Source organism: Mus caroli, chromosome 2 (genome assembly GCF_900094665.2).
Source record: "Mus caroli chromosome 2, CAROLI_EIJ_v1.1, whole genome shotgun sequence".
In the NCBI taxonomy this organism is placed as follows: Eukaryota; Metazoa; Chordata; class Mammalia; order Rodentia; family Muridae; genus Mus; species Mus caroli.
The window spans coordinates 60,816,268-60,837,216 of record NC_034571.1 but is presented as its reverse complement, the minus strand read 5'-3'; the positions used below and the strand labels follow the sequence as shown (position 1 = coordinate 60,837,216).

General features: G+C 40.6%; 1 protein-coding gene across 3 annotated transcripts in view; it reads left to right on the top strand.

Annotated features, from left to right (window-relative positions):
- Ttc21b (tetratricopeptide repeat domain 21B) overlaps positions 1-19,614 on the top strand; it is a 75,633-nt gene extending 56,019 nt beyond the window's left edge. The window contains exons 23-29 of one of the 3 annotated variants that reach the window (XM_021155663.1): positions 2,525-2,675; positions 2,863-3,024; positions 6,275-6,470; positions 12,439-12,663; positions 15,575-15,695; positions 17,697-17,764; positions 19,096-19,614. In XM_021155663.1, the coding sequence (XP_021011322.1) occupies positions 2,525-2,675; positions 2,863-3,024; positions 6,275-6,470; positions 12,439-12,663; positions 15,575-15,695; positions 17,697-17,764; positions 19,096-19,173 (1,001 nt within the window). In that variant the 3' untranslated portion in view covers positions 19,174-19,614. The remainder of the gene's footprint in view (positions 1-2,524; positions 2,676-2,862; positions 3,025-6,274; positions 6,471-12,438; positions 12,664-15,574; positions 15,696-17,696; positions 17,765-19,095) is intronic. The other 2 variants (XM_029474291.1, XM_029474292.1) reach the window with 2 other exon arrangements.
- The last annotated feature ends 1,335 nt before the right edge of the window (positions 19,615-20,949 follow it).

Sequence of the window (20,949 nt, the reverse complement as noted above, 5' to 3'; positions counted from 1 at the left end):
TCATTCTCCAAATGTCATGGGTAATGAAAAGACAATGTAGTCTCTCTGTGATCGTTATTGCCTTGAACTAATGATGAACATATTTCATCAGTACTAGATGGAATTTTTCAAGAAACTGTCTTCACAGTGTTGAATATAGATATTTCAAAATATGCCTCACATATTTGCAATAACATACAAAAATTTTGGCCAAATACTTTAATATTGAGTCCTTGCTTAGTTCAGCTGTACTTTTAGCCTCTTTGGCTTTATGGTGGATTATGCAGCCTACTGTCTAAAGACTTAAAGGTGTAAGTGCAGCTAATCACACTGGGAGTTTATAAATCACGTTCATGCCTTCATTTGATTTCATTGAAGGGGCATAGAACTACCCATATGTCAATTACAGAGGATGGCTGAATGTGATATACACACATATAAAACATTAATGACTTGAAAATGTAAGCAAACTCTTAACATGACAACGGGATGAACTCTGAAGACAAGCCGGACACATGGCCAAATGCCGTGGGATATCCCGTCAGCCACCTGGACATCATAAGAATCATAGAAGCAGAGAGCAAAATGGAAAGAGGTGGAAGGGACTAAGGTGCAGAGTTTCAGTTTAGAAAGGTTACATAAGCTCTGGGATGGATGGATGAATGGATAACCACAGCTTACACAACAATGTGAACATACCCAATGCCACTGAAGTGTATCCTTAGAAATGATTGATATTACAATCATTTTAAGAAAAATGAGTGGTTTTTTACATACAGATAGTGTACTTGTCTTCACAGTGATAAAAGACAAGGCCAATTTTGAATTCCCTTTCCTTGTAGCGATACTAAAAGGCAGAATAAACAAACAAAATATACAGACTCAAAATTAGGTTGAGAGAGAGCAAAGGATTTGGTTGTTTTCACTTATATAACTGAATAGCAGCAAACCTTCCAAAGTTCTTTTCCTAATTTTTTAATTCTAATAAAATGTATAACATAAAAATTACCATATGACCCATCTCTAAGCATACAGTTCAGTGGCATTAGGTATGTTGACATTGTTGTGCAAGTCGTGGTTATCCATCCATCCCAAACCTTATGCAACACTTCTAAACTAACTCTGCACCTCAGTTCCCTTCCACCTCTTAACATTTACTTTCTGCTTCTATGATTCAGCAAGTCCAGGTGGCTGATGGGATATCCCGCAGCATTTGGCCATGTGTCCAGCCTAAGTTACCTAGCATAGTCTTCAGAGTTCATCCCGTTGTCATGTTAGAGTTTGCTTACATTTTCAAGTCACTAATGTTTTATATGTGCATATATCACATTCAGCCGTCCTCTATAATAGATGTATGGGTAGTTCCCCGCCCCATCCTGATTATTGTGAATAACACTACTGTGAATATTTGCACAAATGTCTCCCTGAGTCCTTATTTGTTGCTCTAGGCAGGGCCTCATAATGTACTGATACATCAGGTAATACAGTGTCTTCATTTTTAAAACTTAGAGTGGAGAATAAATTGTTCTGAAATTAGGGCTATGTTTGTTTGCTCATGAAGATACTTTAATCCTCTGAATTCACACCAAGTTAGTCCTCACAGTAGTATGTGTAAGAATTTTAACAAATTCTCTATGAGTTCTATGATATTGAAACACAAGAGCCCTAAGAGCTAAAAACAAACTCCCAGAGAAATTAACTATTCATGTGATAGTCTTTAGGCCAGCTGTCAAAAATCAAAGCATTAAAGGCCACTTAATAACAATTAAGTATTTATTATTTAGTGTTGAATCAAAACCCTAAGTGTCAGCCAAATTTCATTTACAAATAGTTGGCTATTAGTCATGCATGCGTGACTTTACTCATCTCTTGAATGGGTCGTTTTTCTTTTCCACACATGATTCTGTACATTTTTTTTCTTCTTTTGGTGTTCATGAATCGTTATTAAAATCATGCTCGAATCCAAGTACGTTACTAATAAGGGAAAACTAGCAGGAACTCAGAAGAAAGTTACAGTGGAGCCAGAGAACTGGACGTGTTGTTGTCTGTAGGAAAAAGATGCAAGAAGATTAAACTCCTGAGGCTGCAGGACGGTCAGCCAAGTCTAGTCTTTAGCATTCACACATGTTAAACAAGCTCTGGAATAAAACTTGTGATAGCTTACCTCAGGCACAGTCCATCATCCTTCATCTGCAGTAAGTATGAAAAGCATCTCAGGAACAGCTGTCAATCAATCTTCCTGGATTTCAGAGTCTAGATGCCTTAGATGAAAAGCATTTCTAGAAGGCTTGGCTCTAGGAAAATTGAAAAGTCATCAGATGTGCCTGGACTGTGTTCTCTCCCACAGTAGCTGCCCCAGTGAAGCAGGCATCATTTCACAGATGATCCAGGCTGTACACTTCCTTAGGAATGAATTACACATGAAATAGTCCTTTGTTCATATCTGTTTCATTTGAAGTAAGCTGTACATTAATGAAGAAGAAGAGGAACCATCAGAACAAAGTTTTAACATGTGATCTATACCTGAAGTTTTGCTTCTTTCTAGATAATTTTATGACTTTGTCCCGTTTGATTGATCTCCTGAGAAGATGTGGGAAACTTGAGGATGTTCCAAGATTTTTCTTGATGGCTGAGAAACACAATTCCAGAACAAAATTGGAGCCAGGATTTCAGTACTGTAAAGGATTACATTTTTGGTAAATCTGTTGGCAAATAAATCCTACATTATAATGATTTTCTCCCCTCATGCAGAAAGTAGAAAAGGCTTTTTATCATATTTTTAAAAACTGCACTTTGAAGTGTTTTAATTGCTTTATTTATGAAACATGTTATAATTTAGTATAAAATTTGTAATTAGTGATTGAATTTTTTTCAATCAATAAGGTATACTGGAGAACCAAATGATGCCCTTCGACATTTTAATAAAGCTCGGAAAGATAGTGACTGGGGTCAGAATGCACTTTATAATATGATAGAAATCTGCCTAAATCCAGACAATGAAACTATTGGAGGTGAAGTGTTTGAAAACCTGAATGGAGACCTGGGGTGAGTAGCATTTTACACAGTTCTTTAGGAACCGTTTTTAAAACATACATTGGGGAAAATACACAGGAAAGCACAAGAAAGTCACCTTCTAGCATAATGCTGAGGGAAAGATGGATTGAATATTGTATGACTATATATTTATGCTTAATATACACAGAGAGACTAATGACCCTCCATCTCAGTGTGCTTGTGTGAACACGAGTAGCTTCCAGAGACTCACAGATTTGAATCTTTGCTCCCCAGTTGGTAGAGCTGTTTGGGAAGTGTCTTAGTCAGGGTTTCTATTCCTGGACAAAACATCATGACCAAGAAGCAAGCTGGGGAGGAAAGGGTTTATTCAGCTTACACTTCCACATTGCTGTTCATCACCAAAGGAAGTCAACACTGGAACTCAAGCAAGTCAGGAAGCAGGAGCTGATGCAGAAGCTATGGAGGGATGTTCTTTACTGGCTTGCTTCCCCTGGGCTTGCTCAGCCTGCTCTTTTATAGAACCCAAGACTACCAGCCCAGAGATGGTCCCACCCAAAAGGGGCCCTCCCTGCTTGATCACTAATTGAGAAAGTGCCCCACAACTGGATCTCATGGAGGCACTTCCCCAAATGAAGCTCCTTTCTCTGTGATAACTCCAGCTGTGTCAATTTGACACAGAATTAGCCAGTACAGGAAGGGTTATAAGGTCTGGCCTTGCTGGAGGAAGTTCGTCACTCAGGCGGAGCTTTGTGATTTTAAAAGGCCTGGGAGAGTCCCAGAGCTCTTTCTCGGCCCTGTGGTTGTGAAGCAATATGTGAGGTCTCAGCTTTCCTTTGCTGTGTCATCGCAGACTTTAACACTCTGAAAAACATAAGCCAAATTAAACAGCTTATTTTTTAAGTTGTCCTGGCCATGGTGTTTTATCACAACAATAAAAAAATAACTAAAACAATTAGGCATGAAATGTTTTCCATTTCCTAAATCATAATAAATGGATTACAAAGGCATTTCCCTAATTGCTCTGTCAAAAATAAAATAAATTGCAGAGTCTGAAAAGCATAATACAGACTATCCACATAATATTAGCAATGGCCGACACTTGGGAGATGCCTCAGTAGACAGAGTGCTTGTCCCACAAGTATGAGTACTTGAGTTCAAATCTCCGAGACTACATAAATGTTTTGTGGGCTTGGTGGCTGGTCTGTCACTCAGTGGCCAGAGACAGAGGATCTGCACAGCAAGGTGACTTGGTAGACAGCTGTATAGGTAAACTCTGGGCGTAAGAAAACCTACCTTAATAAATACAGTAGAGTGATTGAAGAATGTTCCTGATGTCAGCCTTAGGCTTCCAACTGAGCACATGCAAAATGTACGAATACACACATGCACAGCCACACAAAACCAAAATGAAATCAAGGGTAAGAGTGCCAACCTAATACAACAAAGTAGCTTTATGCCAGCCCTATGCTCTGCTCTTTTATGGTTTTTCGAGACAGGGTTTCTCTGTGCAGCACTGGCTGTCCTGGAACTCACTCTGTAGACCAGGCTGGCCTCGAACTCAGATCTGCCTGCCTCTGCCTCACAAGTGCTGGGATTAAAGGCATGTGCCACCACTGCCTGGTGATCTGTTCTTTATACATAACTCTCACTGGCTTTCTGCAACAGCATTGTGAAGTAAGCTCAGAGTCCCTTATCTGAGGCGATGACCAGAAAAGATAGAACAAGGCACAGATAAAGTGCTAGCAGACCCCACAGTTCTTCAGTGTTCTCTGTGGGTTACTGCTGGAAAATGGTGCCATCCCCTCAAGCTGTGTCTGTTGTTCCTCTCCCAGAAGAAGTGAGCATAGATCAAGATTCAAAGGGTGTGTAACAGGGCAGTGATTGCCTTTCATTAGCATGTGATCCATTTTTAATGCAAGCCGCTCTGAGGCCATTCAGTTGCCACACCCCAAATAGTGATCTGAAAGGGTGCTCATGTTCCGTGCTGCAGGAGGGCACAGGCTTGCAGTGCATAGCTGTCAGCCGATGGTGCAAGGAGGGGAGGGGAACAAGGAAGAACAAACCTCAAGATTGGATTAGCGAGGCCAGTGAAACTCAAGTAGAGAAATGACCGTGTGTTTTAGGAAGGTTAAGATAATATACTATTTTATACCTTTGGCCACTTCAACTAAATACTTGGAAATACAAACTAGAACTCAGGGGAGGAGCTGCTAGTATGCATAGAGATAAATGGGAGACACCTGAAAGAGTTGGATCTGTGTGAAAAGCCTCTTTGCAAGTTGTTATATGTAACCACAGGAAACAGACTAGATTTGGGGCATGCTAAGGCTAGAGGTCTCAAGGTCAAAAATGAAAATCAAATTGTACAATCATGGAAGCCAAAGCATACACACAAATGGTGTGTAACAAGCAGTGGCTACCTTTCAACAGAGAATATGGCAAGATCAAAAGGTGTTTGCAGTAAGATTAAAATCACTAGGGCCTGTGCCAGATGACCCAGTGGTTAAGAAGAGCGGATCTGAGATTGCTTAGTACCCACATTGGTTGGCTCACAACTGCCTATAACTCTAGCTCCATGGGGACATCTATCACTCTGCACTGTAGGGAACTTGCTATCAAATATTTGAATTTTTACTATGCCTGAAATTTGCTATCTTATATCACATGTAGTTTCCTCTCTAAGTGTCTGGTGTAACAAAATAAAGGAAAGAGATTTTGTATGTTTGATAGACTTAGACTCAAATGGAAGTTTTCTATTTGTGATCTTTGAGAAATGATTCTACTTTCTGACTCTCAGTCTTGCAAAATTGGAAGTTATATACACCATATACAGAAGAGACATGCACTGAAGGAGATCATGCAGCATCTGGCCCCTTTCTTCTCTTTCCTTGTCTCTTGTCTGGTCTAAGCATTGAACACTATTGGACAGTATCATGAGTCTCCTTAGAATTTTTCTTCTTTTTTGTGGAGCTAGGCACTGAACCCAGGACATCACCTATACTAGCCTATGAAGAGTATATTTTTAATTCTAGTAAAATATTAGCTAACGTTAACATGTTCACCATGTAGAGATATTGTCTACTTTTCATTTTACCGTGACTTGGGATTTAATGGTGTCTTACTGAGGACATACTGATTTTGGTTAAGATTCACTTACACCACATCCTTGGTATTGGAAGCATGAGAACACTGATCCTCACCAGGAAGCCTTTAATGAATGATAAAAAGGAGCTGCTGCCTTGAGGGACAGACACATGCTGTTTATCCTTCCTGTCCACAGCACTTCCCCTGAGAAGCAGGAGTCTGTGCAGTTAGCAGTGAGGACAGCAGAAAAGCTCCTTAAGGAACTGAAGCCTCAGACTGTCCAGGGCCGCTTGCAACTCCGCATTATGGAAAACTGCTGCTTAATGGCCACCAAGCAGAAGTCCAGTGTGGAGCAGGCACTGAACACCTTCACCGAAATCGCAGCCTCTGAGGTCAGTGGTGTCCCTTTTCCGCTTTGTCTGCCTCATCCTGGTAAGACCAAGTGCTGTTTTGGATGACTGACTGGTTCCTGAACATGACCTAATAGCTTACTTAGTGAAATGTAGACACCTACTTCTGCATAACCTTACGTGGTGGGCCACCCATTGTGGTGTGTTATTGTGTGTTATTCTCTGAGGGAACATGGAAATATTCTACAGAAAAGAAATTCTTCAGAAGAGCACAAGATAGTTCTGAAGAGAAGAGCTTTGTGTTCTGGTGGCTTTTCATGCTAGAGGTGTGGCGGAGGCTAACTTCCTGCCCGCACAGCTCACCTTCTCACCCAGGTGTGCTCAGCATTGCTCCAGCTCAAGAACTAAATGGGATTGGGACTGGCAGTGTGGGACTCAGTCGTGCAAAGGATGGTTTCTCTTCAGCAAAACTGAAGTGACCTCTGGAAGCTTTTTATTGTGGTTATTTCCTTTTCCTTTTCTGCTCCACTCAAATCTAGTCTGTCCCTGAGTGTTCAGTTAAGCCTTCCTGTAAACAATACTACTAAGAATGGATAGTCCCAGTTAGTAATACCTACTTCTAACCACCATCACTGATCTGTCTGTCCTTCTACTTAACGAGCAATGCTCAAGGTCACTGAAAACTCACAATATGTGCCTCTCAAAGGATATTAAAAGTGTCTCTACTTCATTTGGCTTGGAGGTAACAGTGGTAGATAGGCCTCCACTCTGGCCATGCTCCCATTTCCCATTTTTCAGGACCCTAAGGAAGTGTAAACTGTCGGGAATTTGTACAGAGCTGCCTTAGGTGGCAGCTTCACCTCACTGTAAGCCACTAGGGGACAAAACAGCAAGCTAGCCTCCAGACAAGGCAGAGCCCTTCTGCAAACACTAAGAGGGTGTTCTCAGAAGTATTGCCTCTTACCCTGTAAGATGGAATGGAGACAAAGGGAGATAGGCCTTGCAGGATTGCTACAGCTCCTTTCTCAGAGAAAGAGTGTGATATTGTTAAGGTCATGTCTGGCTCAAAACTCAGGAAAAGACGTTTATGAAAACTCCATTAAATGAAGTGCTGATTTGTATAGATTTTCTCATGAAAAATAAATTACAAAATATTAAAATAGTCTAAAGAACTCCTGTTATGTGATGTTAAATGATTCACTCAATATAGGGAAAGAATAATCATTTGGTAACATAAGACATCCAATGAAGTAAATCAGGGCTCTTTAGTAAATTTGTGTAGTATAGGTCAAATATAGTTTTTAGAAATATTGCTATAGATTTTATAAGATGCTCTTATACAGCTTAGATTTTAGAACATTACTCTTAGGAGGTTGTTAAGTTTATTGTTCCCATTTTAAAGATGAACAGTGCAACTTCAGAGTCAGCAAAGGTGTTATCTTATGTACTTTTAAAATTAGGTCATTTATTTACTTTCCATCCAGATCTCAGCTTCCCCTCCTCTCTTCACCTCCTCCCCGCCCCCTCCTCCCTTTCTCCTCAGAAAAAGGCAGGCCATCCATGGATATCAACCAGCCTTGGCATATCAAGTCACAGTAAAACAAGCAAACATATATTCAAGATAATGCAGCCCTATTTTACTAAAAGAAAGAAATGATCCACAGTTTACCTTTGGGTGCGTGGGACGGGACACTTAGCCATCCTTTGAGCAGGAGCATGTTCTTCTGCTGAGCCTAGACAAGGCAGCCCAGCTTGGGGAAAGGTATCCAGAGGCAGGCAATGTAGTCAGCCCCCGCTCCTGCTGTTAGGAGTCCTACATGAAAACCCAGCTACATAACTGTTACATACTTGTAGAAGGCCTAGCTCCGGCACATGCACACTCTCTGGTTAGCAGTTCAGACCCTGTGGGCCCCTAGAGCCCAGGTTTAGTTGATTCTGACGGTTTTCACTTGGTGTCCTTGACTCCTCTGGCTCTTTGACTCCTTCCTCCCACTCTTCTACAGGATTCCCCAAGCTCCACCTACTGTTTGGCTGTGGGTCTCTGCATCTGTTTCCATCAGTTGCTGGGTGAAGCCTCTCTGATGAGAGTTATGCTAGGCTCCTGTCTGCAAGTAGAGTGTCATTAACAGTGTTGGGGTGGACTCCCTCCCGTGGCATGGGTCTCAAGCTCGGCCAGTCATTGCTTAGACCTTCCCTCAGCCTCTCTCCACCTCTTATTCTTGTACATCTTGTAGGCAGGACAGATTTTGGGTCTAAGTTTTGTGGTTCTGTTGGTGTCCCAGTCCCTCCATTGGAAGTCTTGCCTGGTTAGAGAAGTGGCTATTTCAAGGTCCATATCCCCCATTGCTAGGAGTCTTAGCTAGGGTCACCCTCCTAGATTCCTGGAAGTTTCCATTGTGCTAGATTTCTAGATGCCCCTACCTATTCCATTTTTTTTCACTCAGTAGTCTCTCCCTCAGTCCTCCCCACCCTGATACCTCCTGTTCTCATGTTCAACCCCTCCCCTCCCCAGTCCTCTCTCTCCACCCACCCCCAGTTTCCCCTTCTCAATGAGATTCAAGTGTTTCCCTTAGGCCCTCCTTGTTACTTGGCCTCTTTGAGTCTGTGGATCTTACTTTTTGTAAAGAAATATATATATTGTTTCTGTGGTGTGTTTTTTAAAAAGAAAAATGAGATTGGGACTCCCCAGAATTGGCATTCTGTAACAGATTGATGTCAGCTACTGAAAGAAGAAAAATGGAATGTTCATGTAAGTCTAAAAAATTGTAAAGATACAATTTGCAGCTAGGTGTCACAGCCACCAACTGCTGTGAGGTGGCATTGTATCATATAGTTATGGGTTATAGCTAGAAAATCCATGATTCCTACTGTGTATTTAAAAGAAATAAAAGCCAGTCACAGCTAACCGCCCTGCAGCTCTTTCCTAGAAAGCCTGAGCAAGGTTTCCCGTGGAGATGCTTGTCTGTGCTGCTCAGCCAAGGTCCTCCGTGTGTTCACGAACCACGTCAGCCTAGTGATGATGATGGGGGAGCACTGTGCATGTGTTTTTTCTTTTTCCACTTAACTCATAGATTGAATGTATTTAATATGATGAATATTCATTAAGCAGCCAGCATCTATTCAGTATAGTGGGAATCGGTAAATAATGTATCTGTCCCTTCACATTTCTCATAATCTTAAGAAAAATGTAGTAAGTGTACTGAACAAAATAGTTACTGATTCAAAGAAAATGCTTTCTATTCTCCCCTGGACTTGCAAATGAAAGTACTATATATAGGTGATGCTCTAAACCTTAGACTCAGACTCAGCGTGGTCAGCAAAGTGCCCTGAGAACCTCTGCACATGAGTGGAGCAGTCGAAGCAGGTGGGACAGCACAGCACAGGCCTAGTACACCCGCCATGCACTGCTTCCTCCATGCCTTCTGGTCACATTCCCCTGAGTGACGGAGACTCTGAGGAGATTGAGAGCTCTTGAAAGGAAGCTGGGATTCTAGAAATAGGTGTGATTCAAGATCTAGGGAAATTCTCATGTTTTACAAATAAGTGGGCAAAGTGTCTCAGAGAGGGAAGGGGAAAATACAGATCCATAAAGGCAGAGAGCCATGTCTAATACAAAACACTGTGTTGCCTGGGACTGTGCCGGAGGACATGGAGGAGATGTGCATGCTGCTCAAGGCCCGTGCTCCTACCCCGCTTAATCTTCTGGCACCTCTTGAACCATGTACAGAGATTAAAAGGGCCCTTCATTGGCCACATCTGACGCTTGTCCAATGCAGTGACTGAGAGTAAAAGAACTGTGCTTCCTAGGCTGTACCAGGAAAGTGCAAAGTCCACATTGAAGCTCATGACGGCCTGATGGCCTAGTGCTGAGAGCCAAACTCTGTTCTCAGGTTCAGAAAGTTTTCACTTCTGGAGATTAGGGAGATGGCTCTGTGGTAAAGTGCTTGTCAAACAAGCATGAGCTCAGATTCCCCAATACCCATGTAAAACGTCAGAAGCAGAGATGCTCTTGGGAGGCTGAAGCAGGCAGATCCCTGGAGTTATTGACCACCCAGTCTTAGCCAAATTACTGCACTCCACGCTCAGTAGTGACCCAGACTCAGAAAATAAGATTTGGAAACGGACTGAGAAAGAAACCTGGCATCAGCCTTTGAATTCATTCGCACAGACAGATAGACAGACCTACCCAAAGACAGACACACACACACACACACACACACACACACAAACAAACAAATGTTTGCTTATCCAAGCTATGAAGAGCTGGTTTATCCTAATCAGACTGCAGTCTGTAAAATCTCCCATATGGACGTCTTTGTTCATGTGAATATGCAGGACTCATCTCTTCTGACCTAACCTAAAAGGTTAGGACCAGTTGACAGATACATGATGGGCCACCATGATCTGCCATCCCCTATCACAGTGGGTATCCTGTGAGTAGGGTGAGGTTTTATAATTTAGCACAGCCCACTTATCTCTTCAAAAAAGACTACAACTTGATTGGATTTGGTAATCAAATAAAACTCCCTTGCTAGTCCTCCTTATTTGTGTAAACAAATTATATTTTGAAAATAAAATGAGAAGCCAAGTTGGTGCACACTTTTAATCCCAGCATTAAGGAGGCAAAGGCAGGTGGATCTCTGAGTTCAAGGCCAGCCTGATCTGCATAGTAAGTTCCAGGACAGCCAGGACTATGTAGAGACCTTGTCTCAAAAAGATGATGATGATGATGATGTTGATATAGTGATGGTGATGGTGGAAGAGAAGAGAAGAGAAGAGAAGAGAAGAGAAGAGAAGAGAAGAGAAGAGAAGAGAAGAGAAGAGAAGAGAAGAGAAGAGGGAGGGGAAGGGGAGAGGGGGGAGAGAGGGAGAGGGAGAGAGGGAGAGGAGAGAGAAGAGAAGAGAAGAGAAGAGAAGAGAAGAGAAGAGAAGAGAAGAGAAGAGAAGAGAAGAGAAGAGAAGAGAAGAGAAAAAAAGAAAAGACCAAAGAACATTAGAGACAAGAAAGTACCCTCCTATTTCCATTAGTCTCCAATGCTTTACTGTCTTTCAGTTTCCAGCCAAGCTCGGGCTTGGGCATGAACAGATGACTGTTTCATATTCCTTTCTGGATATTTGCCATTATTTGCTCAAATCTGTAGACTTACAGACAGGCAGTGTTATAGCCACAGCATTGCTATTTCTTATCATACTTCTGATTCAAGACTTTAAGCTTAGAGATCCTCCTCCAGAAACTGTCCTAATCCCTCTGCAAAGCTTAGTCAGGAACTAGTACACTGTGGCTTAAGTCCGTTCTCTTGGCAGGTTCTCATGGCTTTCATTGTATGCCAGTTCTGACTAACCTCTTGGCTTTACAGAAGACAGACTTTCAGGGGCTTTACTCTGTCTAAGGACATATTGTGCTGTATAGACCCTATCAGGAGACTACAGACTCTGCATCCAAAAGTCTTCAAGCCATGAGTCTATTGCATGAACTGTGCGGGTGATTTAAGGCATACCCTATTTACGACACTTCATTGGTCAAACTTCACTGGGAAAAGAGGTTTTGTTTCTTTTAGTTTGCTTGCTTGCTTGCTTGTTTGTTTGTTTTTAATGAAAGTGGGGGAAGATAGCGGTAAGATGGATTAGGAAGTAGATGTGTTACTCATGTTTAACAAAGGGAAAAGAACCACAGAGGCAAAACTGTAAATCTAAAGAGAAACAGCTCAGGAAGCATTGCAGTGAAGTCAGAGTTCATTCTTTCTGATATGTACAGAACTGCCCCAGCCAGTCAGCCCCATAACAGACGAAGTCCCACTCTCGGTTGGGCCTGTGCTATAGCGTCTGCATAGTTTGTGAATTTGTTTGGGCCACATGTTTACTGGTTTCCTCATAGTGACTTAAGGTGACTTGCGGTGTGAAACAGTAACAGTCACATTTACCCAGCCCAGAGCCAGAGAGAAGGCACAGGTGGGCATTTGCCGCTTCCTCCGTGATGCATCTTGTGGTCTAAAGTTTCGTTTTCCCACAGAAGGATCATATCCCAGCTCTCTTGGGAATGGCAACGGCGTATATGATCTTGAAACAGACTCCAAAAGCCAGAAACCAGCTGAAGCGGATTGCAAAAATGCCTTGGAATCCTATTGAAGCCGAGGATCTGGAGAAGAGCTGGCTGCTGCTTGCTGATATTTATATCCAGTCAGCAAAATATGACATGGCAGAGGAATTACTAAAGCGGTGTCTCTGCCATAACCGGGTAGGTGACTGGGAAACAGTGGTTAACTGTGTGGCATAAGCTTCCCATAGCAGAGCAATGGGTCCATGTCTGATGCCTCTCCTTTGGGTCTTGAATTTTAAATGTTTAAAATCATAATCAGGAAGTGAATACTAATGATAAAAAGAAGAAGCTGTGTTCCCTTGAAGGAAGTGGGAAGATAGATTTGTGCAGCTTCAAGTCTCAGCTGGTGGTGCCCTGCTTGAAAGAAGTGCTTTCGGAATGTCAAGCATTCGCCATGATTACCCAGCTCATCCCAGAACTAATGAAAATTGCAGATTATTAATTGTGGTCATCTGTCCCTTCCTTTAAAAAGTGTTCTTGATGAACTTACTGCAGCTACATGTCATCTCCACATTATTAGACCAGGATGCATCATATATATGGGAGCTTCTAATTCAATTTAATGAAAGTCCTTATCGTTACGTAAAAATGGAAAATCTCCAAGTCTATACAGTTGAACCCTATTTACTTATGTTATTTAAACACATAAAGAAGATAATGTATTATGATTTTTTAAAATATAGGTGTAAATTAGTGTTTGCTGAGAAATAATTACATTTGACTTAGAAAGTTGAGGCTATTTGTATTCACAGATTCATACCAATTAGCTAAAAATGCTAATCACAGTAAATCTGTTTTTTATTCTCTCTTAAGCAAATTATTTTATAACTTGGATTATTTACTTCTTAAGGAGGAATTATGATTACCTAGTAGTACTAAGATAATCTTAGGAATGAAAAACCTAGAATGTATGTCCATTATCAATTGGTAGACAGCTTTAAATGACCAGTTTCATCAATTTTAACCTAAATTTGCCTTGAAGACAAAATACTTGTTGATAAGCTTTAAAATCTAAACTACTGTGTAGTTGAACACTATATGCCTAGTCTGAGATTAATCAACCTTGAATAGGAATCAAGGCCTTGACATGGATAAAATCCCGGCTTTCATCAACACTGACCACATAGCAACACCTTGTGACATTAAACTTGGTTGCTCCTTCAGAACCTTCATTCAGCCCAGTTACTTTGGCATATCTATTTGAAAGCATGAGAGGCTCAGGAATCAAAGCTTAGGAGCCTTGAATTATATAATTTTAGAGGGAAATCTCTGATATTTGGACCAAGAAAGCATAAAACGACACTAGAGCATCTTGCCATACCAGATGGCAAAAAAAGCTATCAAATACAGTAAGCGTCATGCCAGGCACTCCGGAGCCTCGTGGAAGACAGTCCAACAGCAGAGTTGGGACATCAAGTACCAAAAAGAGTGAGAACTGCAATAGATTAAAACACATCCAATATGTTAAACACATGACTACATAAAAATACAAAAAAGAAAATAGAATTAGTCAACTGAAGTATGCTAATAAACTGAGTGTTTCTGTCAGACAATGGAGAAGAATTCAGCACCTGCCCTGGGTTTTCTGTATAAACTGCATTTGTAAGTAGCCAATTATTTGATAAGATATCTCAATATATAGACTGTTCAAAATAATAATCAATGATAACTATCACTGTGTTTCAACATGGATGAGTTTATGAATGGGCAAAATATTACAAAGGAGAGACTCAAACATGCTGTGCTTTGTTATAGAAGAGCACAATGTCAGACAGAGATGGGGGTTAATGAGACGGAAAAACCACAATCACAATGATTACAACAGTGTACTATGTTTTCAATCAAGTGAAATGAAAAAAGTAATATCAAAACATTAAGACTCTACTGTGCTGAGCCATGGGATATTGGAGTGGGAGCTTTCCCAGGGTCACATTTTTGACTGTGATTTAATGGAAAGTGGTTTTAGTGAAAATACTTACTGATGAAATTTCTTAGAATAAGGAAGAACATTACAATAAATGCTGTTGGTATATAAAGAAAATATTCAGACTGAACCCCTAAAACAGTGATTTTTCAACCTGTGGGCCATGACCCTTTCACAGGGTTCGTCTAAGACCATGCTGAATATCAGTTATTTACATCACAATTCAGAGCAGTAACAAAATTACAGTCAGAAAAGCATTTTATGGTTGGGGGTCATCACAACATGAGGAACTGGATTAAAGGGTCACAGCATTGGGAAGGTTGAGAACCAGAGCAAAAAGCAGGAAACATCAATAATATTGGACTGTTATTACAGAAACCCCACCAAAACGCAGCCAATGAAATCTGTGTAGAGAGAAATCCTGTTGTAAAGATTCTTTCTACTTTTTAAAATCAAGAAAATAGAGACAGAAGAAAAATTCTCCAGATGAAAACAGACTTGAGCTATTTCAAACCACTCACAATCTGTGACATGGATTGGATTCTCAGTCTAAAAACTTCTTTAAAAATAAATTATATTTCAACCATTTTAAACATGACAGTCTCTTAAATATATGGGTGAAGCTGGTATATTCTAGGTGCCACGAGTTGGGTTATACTTAAGGAAGTCTTTATCTTTTAGGATAGCATTCTAGCATATATACGGTTAAAAGTATGCAGGAGTTATGTTTCTTGGTAGTATGGAAGTGTAAATGTGGGGCAGGATCTGAGTCATTGGTTGATTTTTGAAAGAAAGTTATGAGTTCATTATACTCGGAAATCTAAATATGTGTTTAAATTAGTCACAATAAACTGGATACCTGTCTGTGAGTAAAATACCCATGCCATTGTATGTATTCCTGGTACTATAAAAGAAGATCTGCTTCTGAAAGGTATGAGCTGGCTCTCGGCATAAAAACCATTCAGTGTGTCCTTTCCGTACTTTGGTGCTATACACAGGTTGGAGTGCCATTCCTTTATACACCATGTATAGGGGTTAACATGACTGCTCTGCATGTTATACACATTCTGTAAAGGTTTACTGGTATGGAGCTTAATCTGCTTCTGTCTTCCATTGTCCCCTCAGTCCTGCTGCAAAGCTTATGAATATATGGGGTACATTATGGAGAAAGAGCAAGCATACACAGATGCAGCCTTCAACTATGAGATGGCATGGAAACATAGCAACCAGACAAATCCAGCAGTGGGTGAGTTGAGCAGACTAGGCCCAGTGTCTTCACAAGAAATAATGTATCATTTGTAAATACTATTTGAAATGCCCTTTTAGGGCAATACATACTACAAGCCAACCTCTATTGTCAATGCTTTATCCTCATCGTGAGTTATTTACCTGATTACTAGGTTCGTTCTGCCTTTTTTCTTCTCCCTTCACCCTTCTATTTGGAAAATGGTAATTTGGACAAAAAGTATCCTGTTGTCAAATATATTATGCAAAGGTTCCATTCTATCACCACCTAAGGTTCTTTTACTGAGACCCTTCTAAAGCCTTTTAACACTTGAGTAAGGGTTTGGGTCTGTTACCTTTCTCCTGAGCATCATAGACGTAATGAGTTGTATGTGTAGACTCTTGTTTGGGGAGTATTAGTCTACAGTGTCTGTGCAGGTGAGTGTTATCAATAGTGGGCTCAGTGACTAACCTGCCGGCAGGGCTTCTTCCAGTGAACTAAGTCTGACTCACTGAAGTCTAGATCAGTTCTGTGATGCCATCTCTACTCCCCTCCCTCTCACAGAGGATGGTCCTTGAGTGGGAACTTCCTCCTGAGGTGAAAGTATTTGCTGTGCTCTCTCAGAGGGCTGTCACCTTTCCCTGCTTGACACTGTCCCTTGACAGGACTAACCATGGTTCACCAACTCTCCCTTTAAACGTTGGTGAGAGTTTTTACGTTGAGAGAGCTGCAGTTTCTATGGCCACAAAGCATGAGAAATTACTTTGCTCTCTCCGTCCCTTCTGAACTGTTCTACTGCATGTGAGTGTGTTTATACGTCTGGCTTGGCTCCCTGTGAGTATAAAGGCGTTGGTGTTTTTATTAGATTAGGTGATTTCAAGCTATTAACTTAACCTAAGGTGGCAGCAGTCTTTACCAGCTGTGTCGCAGTGTTTGACTGCAGCCACCGTCCTCCTCACACTCTGTTGCCATCTGTCCTGCTCCACCTGACTTGGGTTTCTTTAGGGTCTGTTAAATTGATAGATTGGGAAAAGTACAGGAACTAATGATTGTTTATAAAATTTCATTTACATATTCATATTATATATCATATGAGATAGAGACACCTTGTAAAATGGAAATGTATTAAATACCCAGAAAATAGAAATCATTTTGATAATTTATTCTTTCAGAGTAATATGTTTCAAAGTTATTTATATACCCTGTTCCTTAGAAAGCTTCAGAAAACACAGAGACTCCAACTCGCCAGCTTTTCCCTTATTCTAGTTTATAAGTGATCTTGGCAGCTCTCCCAGAGTTCCTTTCCTAGGTGTTCCTCTGACATTTTCAATTATTTAGTTTGTCCATGATGATGTCACTCTATCCACTACCCAGTCTGGCTGGCCAAATTAACCTTGCACTTTCACTTGTCAAGAAACCCTCAAAGTCCACACACTATTTCCATAGAATTCCAAATCGGGTGCTGTCACTGCAAATGGCCTCAAATAGTTATGCTAGTATATACGTGTGTGTGTGTGTGTGTGTGTGTGTGTGTACACATATATATGTGTGTGTAGTTTGTGTGTATGTATATGTATGTGTATATGTAGTTACAGTTATATTCCTTGTATAAATATGCATAAGAACACATTTCAAGTGAAAAACACATTTTAAAATAGGAGACCACTAGGAACCAAGAGCCTGTGAGGAGAGGAGCTCCTCTCACCTACACTCAGGTTCCATGGCAATCACTAGATGTCTAGATTCACTTCCACTTGTCTGCTGATGGAATTTGCGCTTTTCAGTGAGCTGAAGAAGCCACACTCGGGGAGCAGCAGTGCCCCCACCCAGCAGCTACTCACTGGGGCCTCTTTCTCCAACTCTGTTCCTTCTGTTTGCTCATCTTCATTTCACTTTGCTTTCTCCTGCCATGTCTCTTTTCTCTGTATTGTCTGGCCAACAGTTTCCCTTAGGGCTTCTCTAATAAGTCAACAAAAGAGGAAGAAAAAAACCACATATCAGATTTTTTTTTTGTCTCAACAGGATACAAATTGGCATTTAATTACCTAAAAGCAAAACGATATGTGGATGCAATTGACGTATGTCACCAGGTAAATTTCTTAAAATTGTACAGGTGGAGGCTGGAAAGATGGCTCTGCTCTTAAAGGCTAAGGCTCATAACCAAAAGTACCAATGCACAATTTCCTTCTACTCTCAAATGTCACTGAACAGTAAGAAATAGAAGATGTGGTTGTTTAGCTAAGTAGTTTATTAAATAAATTATGGAGAAATTATTAGTGTTCCGTTAAAATTTTAAAATATGTCTATTTAAAGCAAGGATATATTTATAATTAGGGTTCAAATAATAAAGTATTTGTGTCAATTAAAAGAGATAGGCTAGTAGGGAAAACCTGTTGAACAAAATCCAGTTTGGATGGTATCTGGAGGGCTGGAGAGATGTAACTTGTATGGCTTAGCAGTCAGCAGCCTCTGCTGCTCCTGCAGAGGACCCAGGTTTAGTTGCCAATGCCCATGTCCAGCTCTCAACCATCTGTAACTCCAGCTCCAGGGCCTCCTCCATCCTGCTCTGCCCTCGGCAGGCACCAGGAACACTTTTGCAGATAGCATTGATTTCCCAGGTCATTGGATTAAGTGGAACTTTTTGTGATTATATCTAAATCTATCTATTGAAGAACTTTTTATTTATAAATTATAGCTAAAAATACTCTATAATTTAGGAAGTTTTTCTGCATTTCATTGCACTAAAACCCTACAATTAAAATGACATCTTTAACATCCTTCCAGCTTTAGAATTTCCATAGCGCTTTGTGTGTGCCATGTCCCAATGGAGCTCCATTCGAGGAGGGCCTTACCATTTTTCACAGCTCTTACTTCAGATAGTTGTGTCCCAGTATTATTGTGGTAAATGCCTGGCTAGGGGATTGCTGTTGACTGCTTACTTCTGTGAGGCAGCGTTTCAAACTAAGGATGAATGCTAACCCAAGGCTATGTGTTCAAATCACTTGTGGACTTCTGTCTTTTTAAATGAATAGCTTCTCCCTCTCAGACATAGCATTGCTGGAAATTAGAATGTTCCAAAATCAGTCCAGGTAAATCTGATACATGCTCTCGGTTAGTAAAACTCTCAAAGAAGATATTAGACATGACAAGAAGCTAAGTCACAGAAGTATTATAAGTTGTCTTCTAAGTCACCTGTTAAGGAAACTTGTATGAGATGTTTCCATGGGTGGTTCCACATTCTGTGACTCTTATCTGCTCATCTCAATGAGTCACCACTCATGCGGTGATTGTCACCTTTGACGAGTATGACAGTTACAGTGTTAATACAGTGAAGTCTTGGCCATAATGCGGTTAGACTCAGAGTCATAGCTCCCTTGTTCTCAACAGTTCCTTACAAGGTAGTTTGGTTTTATTTCCCCAGGTTCTTGAAGCACATCCAACTTACCCCAAAATCAGAAAGGATATCCTTGATAAGGCGCGTGCATCTTTAAGACCTTGAAAATGATTGTTTTTACTGAAGTGTTGGGCAAGAGATGACAGGGGTCCCACGAATTTCACAGCCTTTGTTGACACAGGCTCCAGCTGACAGTGTGGCAGAAGTGTGTCCTGCCTTCTCCAGCAGAGGCTGCTGCTGTCCATAGACAGCACTGGGCTGTGGCATCCTTGGTGGTGTGGCTGGGTGAGAGCTCATCTTTCTCCCTTCCATTCGGCACAAATGGTAGTTCTGTGATAAAGCCTAACTCGTTTCTACAGAGGATATTTTTGTTAAAGTCTAGGTGATATATCTTTTCTGAAGAGCATTAGATTTTCCAACAATTCTATTTAAAGTCTACTGTCATCTGTTAATTTTCTATTATAGTTTGTGATATAATCTCATGTAATTTATGAAAAAAAGAATACGTATTTTAAATGTATATTTTAATAAAGATTTTTGTGAATATCTGGTTTATATTTTTTCAGAACTCAAAAGACTGCAAAAAACTCAAAAATCTGCAGTGTTATGTAATAATGTTGAAGGAAATGACATTTATTAGAAAAATCTTCCCTGGAAAAGTTTAAAAGTCTATGTTTGCCTCTCTTTGTTATGTTCATGCTTCCTACCCTCAAAGCAAGTGTGATCTTAAGAAACGGTCTTACTCTGAAACCAGTTTAAATAGGTAAACCCTTATAGCAATATTTAACCAGAAGCCACAAGAGTGAGCTTAATGTGTCCCAGACAGTGGTCTGGCGAAGAAGGGTGAAAATTGCTTTCGGTCATCAGAGACTTACGGAGTTGGGGGTGAGTAGAGGGCAGGCGCCCCGGCAAATAGTACTCTTTGATAGGTGGCTTCTGCTTTTTTATACCAAATTACCCTAATTTTATCAACCTTGGTCCTTAGCATTCTTCTCGGGAGTCTTATGTACATCTGAAGTTCTTTCAAAATACAGTAGTCTTCAGTTTTATTTTTACTTGCAATAAAATAGTTTTAATAATTTGTTTTACTTTTAGCCGGGCGTGGTGGCGCACGCCTTTAATCCCAGCACTCGGGAGGCAGAGGCAGGCGGATTTCTGAGTTCGAGGCCAGCCTGGTCTACAAAGTGAGTTCCAGGACAGCCAGGGCTATACAGAGAAACCCTGTCTCGAAAAACAAAAAAAATAAATAAATAAATAATTTGTTTTACTTTCAAACAGATTACTTTGGGGCTCTTATCTCCATGATTTTAGTGTCCTTTTATTTCCAGTTATATGCTATAAAATTCTAATCATTTATTACCAAAATTGCATTTATAGCATTTCATAAAACTCAGATAATAACATTTAGGAACTATTTAGTAGCTAATAAAAATACTTTTACATATCATACGGCATTTGTTCATCACAAGCCTAGGAAAACGTATTATTCCTATTGTAAAAAGATTCCAAACTGTCCAATCCCTAGGTGAAGAGCTATAGGCCATTAACAACTGCTAAGAGAGACACAATTATTCTTCCCTCAGTGGTGAGACTCCTAATTAGATATTCTCCACCACCCCCAACTTCCAAAGCCTGTCTGTTCCTTCCATAACAAAGAATGAACATGTGCATATGGTGAATTGAATGAGAAATGCCCCCATTATAGGCTTGTGTATTTCAGCACTTTGTCCCCAGTTGGTAGTGCTGTTTGGGAATATTAGGAAGCCTTTAGGTCCAGCCTCGCTGGAGGGAGCACATCACTGAGGGTGGGCTCTCAGGTTTACCGTACCCAGGTGGCTCGTTGCTTTTGTTGAGTAATTTTGTTTTCAATGTAGAGAAGCC